The sequence below is a fragment of the Girardinichthys multiradiatus genome, chromosome X, assembly GCF_021462225.1.
Source record: "Girardinichthys multiradiatus isolate DD_20200921_A chromosome X, DD_fGirMul_XY1, whole genome shotgun sequence".
NCBI classification, from domain to species: Eukaryota; Metazoa; Chordata; class Actinopteri; order Cyprinodontiformes; family Goodeidae; genus Girardinichthys; species Girardinichthys multiradiatus.
Window position 1 is genome coordinate 20,832,052 of NC_061817.1, and position 13,476 is coordinate 20,845,527.

The 13,476-nt window shown below is 42.7% G+C and overlaps 1 protein-coding gene across 1 annotated transcript in view; it reads left to right on the forward strand.

The window, feature by feature from the left end:
• Nucleotides 1–293: 293 nt before the first annotated feature.
• The window catches only part of LOC124862693 (delphilin-like), a 50,809-nt gene continuing 37,626 nt past the window's right edge, over nt 294–13,476 (forward strand). The window contains exons 1-4 of the mRNA XM_047356754.1: nt 294–741; nt 3,085–3,338; nt 3,439–3,771; nt 3,860–4,014. Coding sequence (XP_047212710.1) covers nt 660–741; nt 3,085–3,338; nt 3,439–3,771; nt 3,860–4,014 — 824 coding nt within the window. The 5' untranslated portion in view covers nt 294–659. The remainder of the gene's footprint in view (nt 742–3,084; nt 3,339–3,438; nt 3,772–3,859; nt 4,015–13,476) is intronic.

Genomic DNA, 13,476 nt, shown 5'->3' on the forward strand with positions numbered 1-13,476 from the left:
TAGCAGGAAAACATTGCTCCAGTTGTTGCGTGTAACCTTGAGCCCATCTTGCCGGCGACATCTCTAACTGGTGCTCCAGTACCGAGGTTAACACAGACGCTATAATCAGAAGTGTCCCTGACTGGCTGGTACGCGGCTCAGTTTCTGGGTCACTCCTCAGCCCTCTGAGAGGGCTTCATCCACACAAGCAACAGTGGGAGACAGTGAGAGAGGGTGGGAGAGAGAATGAGAGGGGAAGGTATTTATAGAAAAATGGGGCTTCGCAGTACCTTTCCTTGCAATGAACCATTTCAGGACCAAGTTACAGTGTCCCAGTTTCATGCTTGCTGCTCAGCCAGAGGGTTTGGACCGAGGCTGAGGTTGGACAGCCTCACCCAGGATGGAGAGCCTGACTCTCAGACCTTGTCAGCTCCTCAGCTTCCTACAGCTGCCTTACTGATTCAGGGCGGAGGGAAGAATTGGCCCTCACAATCTACAAATGTGACCTTTTGGGGGCCAGTTTTTGTGTAGGTGGGTAGAGGATTCAGGGAGGAGGTGAGACAGGTCAGGTGGAGGAGCAGCACGAGGGTGTCTGAGGGGCACTCTTTAGCTGCATCGACCCCCTGGCTGGGGGTGCAGAAAGGCTGGCTGGAACGTGCCCTGCCGCAAGCCGGGCAAGGATGAGACGCTTCCTGAGCAGAAAGGGCCGCTTCTCCTTGCGCCAGAGCAAGTCTGGGACACGGAGTGCCGCCAAAGATTTCTGTAAGTATTGTTTCTCTGTCTCGATCTTTTTTGCATGATGATGTTCCTGAAGGGCTTTGTGTGCATGAGAGGAGATAAAGAGAAGCTCCAGTGGAGCACACTATCTGGGACGCAGGGTGGAGAAAACAGAAGAAAAGTCCTGACAATACTGCTTAATGTTCCGGGAAGGCAAATAGAGGATCCTTCCATGATATCTTTATCTATTTTTAAATCAATACTTTTTTTTTTATTCTCTTTGTTGAGCTGACACTAGCTTCTCCAGCACTGATTCTTTGATTTATTTCTTATACAGTCGGTCTGGAGCCTGGGTTACTGCTGAGATCTGTTTTGCCCTTCAGTAGATATGACATTATTTCCAATTGAGACTTCTTTTACTTGACTTTTAAGATAAATTGCTTGTTGCATCCATTTTTAGTCCTTAGTTTTCTTTGGCCAGTTTTCATGTCTGGCTTTCTAAACAATTAAAAAGGAATAAAACAACTTGATGCAGGTTTTACACTTAAGCAATTCTGCCATCATGTTATGCATTCAACTTGTCTGACTCCTTTCATTTTACTTAGGTGTTAAAGTTACCGAATGCACAGATCTAAGGCACGAAATCTGGTTTATTTTAAGCAAATCTACCAGACAAAAATAAAAAACAAGAGCACAAGTCCAAGAGACTAGAACGAAAGACTAAGCATGTAAAACCAAGAAGGCGCTTTATACTTTTAAGGGCTAGATCTAGTCTAGTACACAAAAAAATCTCTAAAATGTACTGACCTTTCTCTGTGCTACACCACATAATGCATGTTTTAATATATCCAGATCCATGTCCTGTACAGATAAAGTCCTGTGTCTCTATTGGGACACTTTGTGCAGCAGCAGAATGAGGTCAGTGACCAGGGGAAGGCCAGAGGTTCAACATGTGGTCCAGATACCGACCGTCACAAATAATCTACTTCTCTTTTGAACTTTTCCTCTTGCTGTGATTTGTTCGACTTACAAAATCCCAGACAGTTCTTGAACATTTTATCTGCTGTTCCAGCAAGTAGACCTGTGTACCTGCTCACCACCCATTAGGATATGTGTCTTAACTGGCATGGCTCCTTAATAATTTTGGTGCAAACAGACATATTCTTAAGGGGAACACTAAACACGATATTTGACACTGTCCTTTACTTAACGTATGGTTTGCTAAAGAACAGTGCTTATACAATGCTGAAGTATTCCTACCAATTGAAATTTTTCACGTCATGTCAAAACCACACATTTCTGGGTATTATGTTGGGATTTAATGTGATATTATTTGAATATGAAGTGCTACATATTTGTAAAGTGGATTTATGAGGTAGAATAAAAATAATTAATGGTCTGTGATTTCTTTTATAAATAAAAATCTGAAAAGTGTGGCATGCATATGCCCCCCTGTGTCAATATTCAGTAGAACCTGATTTTACTATTATTACAGCCGCCAGCCTCTTGGGAGTGTGCCTCTACAAGCTTTGGACATGTGGAGAATATCTTTCTACTAATTGTTCTTTGTAAATGACCTCAAGCTCAGTCAGAATGGATGTAAAGCATCTGTGAACACCATTTTTCAATTCTTGCCACAGATTTCCAATTGGATTTATGTCCAGACTTTGAATAGGCCATTCATACACATGAATATACTTTATGCCTCCTCCCCAGTCTCAAGTCTTTTTCATCCTTAAATGTGTTTTCTTCTATGATGGCTCTGTATTTAGCTCCATCCATTTTCCCATCAACTCTGATCAGCTTCCTTGGACCTGTTGATAAAAAGCATCCCCACAGCATGATGCTGCCACCACCATGTTTCAAATTAGTGTGTTTAGCATCATGTGGAATGTAAGTTTTAGTGTGGAGTGCACAACTACTGTTGTCCTTTTAATAGATTCTCCCAAATGAGCTGTGAATCTCTGCAGCTCTTCCAGAGTTACAATAAGCTTTTTGGATGCTTCTCCTTTCTTTGAACATCAGACGTAGGTGAACAATAAAGCCATTAAAGAACAGTGGGATTTATAATGAGAGTAAATTACACATAGATGGAACGTATTTACCAATTAGATGACTTATCAAGGCAAGCGACTCTGAATAAAAAAAAAAGGGTTAAAAAAATAAAGAGGGCTGACAACAAACCCACGATGTACACAGATTTTTATTTGTAAAAAATAAAACCATGTATCCCTTTTCTACCACTTAACAAGAGTCCACCTATTTGGATTGACCTATAAAATAAAATAAAATGTGAAAATATTTAGGGAGTATGAATATTTTTGCAAGGCACTATACTTAGACCATCTCAGCAACATTTCAGTTTGAGCCTCTCCAACTGTCTTTTAGACCTTGGTCTCCCTGCCACCAACCAGAACTGGCCAGAGGCCTTTGGCTTCAGGCTTGGAGGCACTGGGCCCAGCTACATCCTGTCCGTCATGGAAGGCAGCAGTGCATTCCTTGCCGGCTTGCAGCCAGGTGACCAGGTGGTGGACATTGAGGGCCAGGATGTGACCAACCTCAGCACACCAGCTCTGATTGCTCTAGCTCAAACCCTCAAGACTGTACCACCCAGCATTGGCGTTGTTTCACGGATTGAACAGGTCAGCGGACACCCAAATATTTCAGATTTTGTTTCTACTTTGTAGAAGTAGAATCATTTTTGTAGAATCATTTGGCAAACATTCATTTACTGTTCTTAAGATTGACATCACCCCAGGCCCAGACGGGCGTTTTGGCTTCACCATCGTGGGGGATAGCCCTCTGATGGTGGAGGAATGCATGCCTGGTGGTCCAGCTGCATGCGGTGGCCTCAAAATCAATGACTACGTCATGGAGGTCAACGGCATCCCGGTGAAGCATCACGAAACAGCAGCAGCCATGATCAAGGCAGCGCAGGGCCGACCCCTCCGACTGGGCGTGCTCAGCATGGCCCGCCGACCCAAGCGGCTGAGCAGCAGCATGAGGGTACTGTCACAGAGCGGAGACAGCATCAGGGACAGTCGTGCTCACAAGGCAATGGAATTCAATAAAAAGGTAGGTGTGAAGCTGTGTCTTTCATCCAAGTTGCTCCATTTTTATACTGACATCATGTGTCATTTTAACATCCTCTTCATGAAATCAGGTTGAGGAGGTTCTTGGAGAAGAGCCTGATGTGAAGGAACAGCTGTTTGAGGTGCTCAAGCAGTACGCTGCTGACAGGGATGTGGAGAGTCTGGCTGAAGCCTTGCCTGACATTTTGATTACAGAAGATCATCAGCAGCTGATCGACAGTGTCAGGTAACTACTTACTCATAATATGGTTGGAGGCATCATTCTCCTCCACTACTCTCATTCCTTTTCAGGTTTGTACATTTTTTGTTTTGTTTACATGCCCTATAAACCTAATCTAATTATTACCTTTAATTATCTAATTAATACTATTTTACCTTTAAAAAAAGATGTGTTCAGCTCTGCAGCAATCATTTATTTTAAACTGCAGCTTTTACCTAAGGTGCCTGGTACAATTGCAGTTGGTCCAGAATGCTGCAGCCCATCTTCTGTCATGAACCTAAAGGCATGAACATATTTCCCCGAGGCTTGCTTCTCTTCACTGGCTCCCTGTTCATTTAAAATTGATTTTAAAGATTTATTGTTGACTTATAAGGCACTGAAGGGACAGGGTCCTGGGTATCTGTAGGACCTCCCGGAGCCTTATGCACTCTCCAGATCCCTTAGATCTAATACTTACTTGCTTTTCGCAGTACCAAGGCCAAGGCTGGTTCACAGAGGTCACCAAGCGTTTAGGGTTCTAGCCTGCTCCTACACATCAGACAGGCTCCAACTGTTTATGTTTTTAGGTCTCTTTTAAAAACACATCTCTACTCTCTGGCTTTTATTACAGCATGAGAGATATGGGGAATCATAATGTTGAACCCTAACTCTGACTTTGCCTTAACCTTTAACACAAACTGAAAATAATTTTTAAATGATGTATTGCTGTTACCCCACGTGCAGTCGTTGACCCAGAACAGAACAGAACAGAACAGAACAGAACAGAACAGAACAGAACAGAACAGAACAGAACAGAACAGAACAGAACAGAACAGAACACAGGTTTCCCTTAGTGCATGCTCCAGCCAGAAAGAACGCGGTGCATGAACCCAATGGTATTTCGGACTGTGGGTCCTTAGAGTGCAGTTGGATCTTAGAGTGATCTTGAAAGGCTGAAGCTGTGTATTATTCTAAATAAGTTTTCTATTGCCTTTTTCCATGTCCAGTCAATGGGAATGGGTACCCCGTGTAAGTGTAAGCACTGGACAGTAATGCTGGTGACATTCCAGTTGGGAACTGATTTGTATCCTATGATGATGTGCTAAATTAAAGGGCAATTTCTGTGTTTTTTGTGGATTTAGGTCTTCATTCTTCAGATGCCCACATAGACAAGCCAAATGGCTTCTAGAGAAACATTTCCTGGTCAGGGGAGACAAATATTGAGTTATTTGGGCACAATGACAAGAGGTGTTTATGGAGGAGGCATGGTGAGGATTTCAAATCTATGAACAATGCACCAACTGTCAAGCACGATCGTGGCAACATAACGCTGAGCGCATTGGTACTGGTGCAATCATGCCAGAATTATGGCAGGATCTTTCTGATGGCCAATACAATCATGTGGTTTCTCTGGAACTCCCTAAGGGAGATGAGTGGGTGTATGAACTGTATGTAATTAAGTCTGTATAGTGCTAATCCAGTTAGAATTAGTGAAAATCCATAAGAAATGGTAATATGTGTACCAGGTTATTGTTTTTTCAAATGTATTCAGTCAGTCAGTCATTTTCTATACTGCTTCTTCCATAGCGGGTCGCAGGGAAACTGGTGCCTATCTCCAGCAGTCTATGGGCGGGAGGCGGGGTACACCCTGGACAGGTCACCAGTCCATCACAGAGCAACACACAAACAACCACACACACCTAAGGGCAATTGTTTTAGAGAGACCAATTAACCTAAGATGTATGTCTTTGGACTGTGGGAGGAAGCCAGAGTACCCGGTGAGAACTGGGAAGAACAGGCATGCACGGGAAGAACATGCAAACTTGATGCAGAAAGGACCCCGGCCAGGAATCGAACCCGGGACCTTCTTGCTGCAAGGCAACAGTGCTACCAACTGTGCTGATTGCTTTAATTACTACCAAGTGAGGATTATACCAGACCTGTTAGATATATAAACTGTATACAAATAAAAAATTACGGAACGAAATGAGCCTCTCCATCAAACCCTGTACAGATTATAAGAACTACGTAGTTTGAAGTTACATTGTTGTTTTGCTTCATTTGTTGTCAACAGTGTGCATGAGTAAAGCAAAAATCTATTATTCATGTTTTAGTTATGAATATTTGGCAAAAACTCACAGCTTCCTCTAATAACAGATGTCTTTCCTGGTAATCCAGTGTTTTTTCTGAATAAATGATCAACTGATTTTGAGGTGTATAAAATATCAAAAATATTTTCAACAAACCTGTCTCTTATTTCCTTTGCCTGGACTGTCTAGCATAGTGCTTTCAATGATAGTATAGACACAACAGTGGAGCTCAGTGAAGGCACAAAAACTGCTTAAATCCACAATGAAATAAATAATTTAGACTCACCCCACTCCTTCACGATCTGACTGTGAAATTAAGCTGTCCAGTGAATGAGTTTGCCCACATATAAACCACTCCCTCTTATCCTCACCTTTCAGGAAATGCACAGTCTGATTAGAAATTCTCTGCTGTATATTGCATTTCTTCTTCCTCAGCACTGATTGGAAAACCAAACCCCTAAACACAACACCACTGCTCACGTTTGCAGTTTTTTTGTGTGTTACTTTGCCTCACTCCGTCTTCTTCGCTCTCACTTTGACTTTCTCTTAGTTGATGTCTTTCTTCCCTGTTTCTCCCTGTCAGCTGAGATTCTCTCTCTGTGAAACACTCTAGCTATTTTTTTTTTTTTTTGTGGATCTCATCAGTAGATGTTCATATTCCCTCCTCAGCACACAGCTCATAGCTGCTGCAGCCAGTTTGCTGCTGGTGCTTGAGATGTGCAGACGTATGAACGCAGAGAATTATGCAGATGCTTCTCACACACATGCAGACGTACTGGCTTTGAAGTCCCATGCTGGGAGAAATTATGAACTGCTGCCTCAGGTGAGCACTGGAAAACAGTTTGGCATTGCTTGGTTTCAGTTATACAAGCTGTTAAATATAACCAATCGTGAAATTTGCTGGTAGAGCTTTCTATTTAATGAAGCGGTTTATAGATTTTTATCAAAAAAAGCTGTATTTCTATTTTATGGCTCATTTTTTAGAGAGTAATCTTTTCTATCTTGAGCTGAGGGACATGGTAGCCAATGCATCTCAGTTTCTTACAATGTTCATTGGACTATCCTTTTCCTCATAAAGCAGCCTGCGAATATGGGTTGCGTTCTTTGTTTTGCACATGATTTAATTATGCATAAGCAACACAGGTTTTTTGTGTGTTTTTTTTCGCTCTGTAGGCAGTTAGAAAGCACAGAAACTCTCCAGAAAGGAGTCCCAGTTCCTCTGTAGAGAAATCAACAGTATATTCAAATAGCTTAGTTCTGCTAAAATTGTGTGTTGGTTTGTTTTGTTCAGATGTGCGGGGCCTAATTAGCAATGTTCTCCTCTGTTCTCCCTTTGTGGTTCATGTATTTGTCCCAATTGTCCCAGTTCCAAACTGAGTATGCAGATTTTTAGGATTTTGCTAAATGTTCCAAATAAACAAACTTTATCAGCATAAATTTGATATTGTTGTAATCTGCCATATTGTAAAACGTTAGGATTCCAGGATGCCCACAAGCCTTGCCTCAGGGTATCGTTTTGGTGTAAAGGGTTTCTTCTGCATCTCACACATGTTGGAGACTATAGTGAAATGCTTAACATGAAAGTATTCTGTATCTTGGGGCTAATTACATATATAAAGGCATGTTTCAGGTCTGCTTTTTTTTTTTTTTTAGCAAAAAACAATGTTCTGGGGATGATGTATGTTGATTTGTTGATCACTTTAAATCTGAAGCCTTCAAGAAATGTTATAGAGAAGATTTGCACACAGCTTCCCAAAGAGGATTCCCCAAAAATGATGCTTATTCCCCAAATATTCATCTAGTATTTCAATCCATTTATTCATATATCGCCAATTCACAACAAATGTCAACTCATTAACAGGTCCAATTATGTCCATTAATCTGGAGTCAGATTCAAACCAAATGCATTAATCCAATGGTTTTGCAGCAGTTTTTCATCTTAAGCAAGATGTGGCGACAGTAGAAAGGAATAACCCATTTCTAACAATAATAACCCCACAGAGTAACCCAGGCTCAGTGTGATCGCCCATCAGCTGCAACTGGCTGGGTTGGGAGGACAAGAGGAAATAAAAATCCCCCAAAAGCACTGGTCTTGGATTATTTTTCCTGTAAGAGAAAATGAAACATAACACAGAGTCAATGGCAGCAATTGTTCATTCAGTGGCTACAAGTGTGACATTGTGATATGATACAAAGCAAAGACAGCAGCCACAGCAGCACAGAGACACAGAGACATTAGGGTAATCCTCCAATCGGAGAAATACAATGATCAGCTGAATCTGATTCGGATAATAAATAGTTAAGGATGGTGCACAACTATATTTCTTGTATTTAAAGCACTGAACATATTTGGACAGCCTGCATGAGGTCAGGGCTACAGAACTCAGTCAGATACAGGGGAAGTCCAGCACACATATTTTACACATGTTGGATTGCTGGGAGTTCTAGGCCAAACCGCTTTGATTCAACAATCCAAGCTGCATACTATGAAAACATAGAAAGCCTGTGATCTTGCTGGACTGACGATAAAAAGATCTGGAAGGTGGTGTTCGTGGTTATGTATTTGTTGCTGAACAATGATATGACAGCGGCTATATGCTGTGTTCCATTAACCTTGGAAGTCGGAACTTGGAAGTTGGAGTGTACATCCTCTTCGAGTTGCAGCATTCCTATTCCAGTTTCCTGCTTGTTCTTGTTCGTATTGCAACTGTAACAGCAGTCTTACAACAGCAACAATAACACTGTTCTAAACGGTATTTTGTGCATATAAACAGCACTGAAACATCTTGTTTTATAAACAATGGCAAGTAGTACGTGTATGACTGGCTAAATGTTACATAAATAATAAAAAAATGCTAAATAAAGGCAAAGTAAGAAAGTTTTACTATAATTGATGCAAGTAGCAGCCATCTTGAATGCAGAAGTCGGGTATGGTCATGTTGTCACGACTTTCCGACTCATAATTCTGACTTTCGGTGGTGTTCCAGTTGAAAGTTCCTACTCTGTGATTGGAAATTCTGACTTCCAAGTACAATTAGGACGCACTGTTGGTTTGTGTCATTCATCGCTATGCCAGTTAATCAATACAGGAAAATGACACAGCTAAACATAGATGCAATCAGCCAGGAGTACTTTCTATGCAGAAGAAAAACAAAGAGAGTACACATAGCTAATGGCAGTAATAGCTTTGACTGAATGAATTTGTTAAGCAAAGAAACAGATTTAAACAGAATTGCTGGGTTGTCAGTGGACTACTTTCTCTGGGAAGAAAAACAAAAGGTGCACTTAGTTAATGGCAGCAATAACTGTGTCAATTCATTTGTCCAGGGAAGAGACAGAGCTAAACAAAAAACAAAAGCAAACAGAGTTAATGGAATAGAATAAATCCTTAATCATTTTATATAGAAATGAGACACAGCTAAACACAGAATCAAGTGTATCCTTATTGGAAAAGACCATCATGTTTTGTTCCTGTTGGGAGAGACCATAGAAGATAACAGATGATCTGGCTCAAATTGTTGTGGACCGATGATCCTTAACCAGCAGGTTTAGGTGAAGATCTCTTTAAAATGGTTTACTCCACACCTCAGGAACCTGCGCAGGGAAAAGGAAGAAGCTCACAGCAGTGGAGATTGGGCGCGGTACAGGCAGGCCAGGAACAAACTAACAAAAGAGATCAAAGCAGCTAAGAGAAGCTACAGTGAGAAGCTGAAGAACAGCCTTTCTACTGGTGACACTTCAGCTGTATGGACCGGTCTGAGAAACCTGACTGCCTACAAGAGCCCCTCCACCCATCCTGAACAGAGTCGTCTCCTGGCCAACTGTCTGAATGGCTTCTACTGCAGACATGACAAGAAGCCATTCACACCTCAAATCATCCCCTCTACATCCCATTCAGGAACAAATTCCTCCCATAAAGCAACCAACCCCCCACCATCAGCTCCTCTGCCTGCATTAAAGATCTCCGAGGAAGATGTAAACAGGCTCTTTCAGCGCATGAAAACAAAGAAAGCTGGAGGATCTGATAACATCTCCCCATCATGCCTGAAAGCCTGCACACATCAACTCGCTCCGATCTTCACAAGAATCTTCAACAAATCACTGGAGAAATGTGAGGTCCCCTCCTGCCTCAAACGATCCACCATCATCCCGGTTCCCAAGAAACCCACCATCGTAGGATTAAATGACTACAGGCCTGTAGCCCTGACGTCATGGGGTCATGAAATCCTTTGAGCGGCTGGTGTCGAAGCACCTGAAAGACATCACAGGACCCCTGCTGGACCCCCTGCAGTTTGCTTACCGAGCAAACAGGTCGGCAGATGATGCTGTTAACTTAGGTCTACACTTCATCCTGCAACACCTCGACCGTCCAGGGACGTACGCCAGGATCCTGTTTGTAGACTTCAGCTTGGCCTTCAACACCATCATACCAGACATCCTCCACCAGAAGCTCACCCAGCTCAACGTCCCAGCCTCCACCTGTCAGTGGATCAACAGCTTCCTGACGGACCGACAGCAGCAGGTGAGACTGGGGAGCATCTTCTCCCGATCCAGATCAATAAGTACTGGTGCCCCCCAGGGGTGTGTTCTATCCCCACTCCTCTTCTCTCTGTACACAAATAACTGCACCTCATCGGACTTGTCCGTGAAACTCCTTAAGTATGCAGATGACACCACTGTCATTGGACTGATCCAGGACGGTGATGAGTGCATACAGACAGCAGGTGGATCGGCTGGTACACTGGTGCGGTCAGAACTACCTTGAACTGAACCCACTCAAGACTGTGGAAATGGTGGTGGACCTTCGGAGAACACCACCCCCATACACCCCCCTCACCATCCTCAACAACACTGTATCGGCCGTGGACCACTTCAGGTTCTTAGGAACCACCTTCTCTGAGGACCTGAGATGGTCTTCACACATAGACACTGTTCGAAAGAAGGCCCAACAGAGACTGTACTTCCTGAGGCAACTCAAGAAGTTCAACCTTCCACAGGAGCTGCTGGTCATCTTCTACACTGCCATCATTCAGTCTGTCCTGTCTTCATCCATCTCAATGTGGTTTGGATCATCCACAAAACAGGAAAGGTCCAGACAGCAACGAATAATCAGGACTGCAGAGAGAATAATCAGGGCTGACCTTCCCTCCATCCAGGACTTATACAGGTCTAGGGTCAAGAAAAGAGCTGCCAAAATCTCTGCAGACCCCACACACCCTGCACATAAACTGTTTAGAGTTTTACCTTCAGGCCGCCGCTACAGAGCACTGTTTACTAAAACCAGCCGCCACAGAGACAGTTTCTTCCCTCAGGCTGTTTCTCTGATGAACATTCAATAGAGTACAAAACAACAGCATACAGATGTTGCAAATGCTCCTTTTTTATTAGATATGTGTAAATTGTAAATTTGTATATTCTGTAATGCAAAAACAGAACAAAAGAGCAAAGTGTACCGGAGGCAAATTCCTTGTTTGTATGTACGAACTTGGCAATAAAGCTGATTCTGATTCTGATTCTGAAAAAGGAACTGGTCTTGGCAGGTTAACAGTGGTAAAGAAAATTACCACTGCTAACATGCTAAACCGAGGTGAACCATTTGCTCTCTCTCACTTTGAACATTCAACTAAAGCTCACTGCTTCTAAGTGTGAATTCGCAGACCTCAGATTGTTAGTCTCAATAGTTTTTTATGATCAAATTGCAAAACATTCACTTATAGATCAAATATTGCAACTCCAGCATAATGATTTAGAGATTATCGGGGTGCTTCATCACCATCTGGATGAACTTGTAAGTTGTACAGGTCCTTCTCAAAATATTAGCATATTGTGATAAAGTTCATTATTTTCCATAATGTCATGATGAAAATTTAACATTCATATATTTTAGATTCATTGCACACTAACTGAAATATTTCAGGTCTTTTATTGTCTTAATACGGATGATTTTGGCATACAGCTCAAGAAAACCCAAAATTCCTATCTCACAAAATTAGCATATTTCATCCGACCAATAAATGAAAAGTGTTTTTAATATAAAAAGTACAGTTACAGTTATGCACTCAATACTTGGTCGGGAATCCTTTTGCAGAAATGACTGCTTCAATGCGGCGTGGCATGGAGGCAATCAGCCTGTGGCACTGCTGAGGTCTTATGGAGGCCCAGGATGCTTCGATAGCGGCCTTTAGCTCATCCAGAGTGTTGGGTCTTGAGTCTCTCAACGTTCTCTTCACAATATCCCACAGATTCTCTATGGGGTTCAGGTCAGGAGAGTTGGCAGGCCAATTGAGCTCAGTGATACCATGGTCAGTAAACCATTTACCAGTGGTTTTGGCACTGTGAGCAGGTGCCAGGTCGTGCTGAAAAATGAAATCTTCATCTCCATAAAGCTTTTCAGCAGATGGAAGCATGAAGTGCTCCAAAATCTCCTGATAGCTAGCTGCATTGACCCTGCCCTTGATAAAACACAGTGGACCAACACCAGCAGCTGACACGGCACCCCAGACCATCACTGACTGTGGGTACATGACACTGGACTTCTGGCAATTTGGCATTTCCTTCTCCCCAGTCTTCCTCCAGACTCTGGCACCTTGATTTCCGAATGACATGCAGAATTTGCTTTCATCCGAAAAAAGTACTTTGGACCACTGAGCAACAGTCCAGTGCTGCTTCTCTGTAGCCCAGGTCAGGCGCTTCTGCCGCTGTTTCTGGTTCAAAAGTGGCTTGACCTGGGGAATGCGGCACCTGTAGCCCATTTCCTGCACACACCTGTGCACGGTGGCTCTGGATGTTTCTACTCCAGACTCAGTCCACTGCTTCCGCAGGTCCCCCAAGGTCTGGAGTCGGCCCTTCTCCACAATCTTCCTCAGGGTCCGGTCACCTCTTCTCGTTGTGCAGCGTTTTCTGCCACACTTTTTCCTTCCCACAGACTTCCCACTGAGGTGCCTTGATACAGCACTCTGGGAACAGCCTATTCGTTCAGAAATTTCTTTCTGTGTCTTACCCTCTTGCTTGAGGGTGTCAATAGTGGCCTTCTGGACAGCAGTCAGGTCGGCAGTCTTACCCATGATTGGGGTTTTGAGTGATGAACCAGGCTGGGAGTTTTAAAGGCCTCAGGAATCTTTTGCAGGTGTTTAGAGTTAACTCGTTGATTCAGATGATTAGGTTCATAGCTCGTTTAGAGACCCTTTTAATGATATGCTAATTTTGTGAGATAGGAATTTTGGGTTTTCATGAGCTGTATGCCAAAATCATCCGTATTAAGACAATAAAAGACCTGAAATATTTCAGTTAGTGTGCAATGAATCTAAAATATATGAATGTTAAATTTTCATCATGACATTATGGAAAATAATGAACTTTATCACAATATGCTAATATTTTGAGAAGGACCTGTATGTGT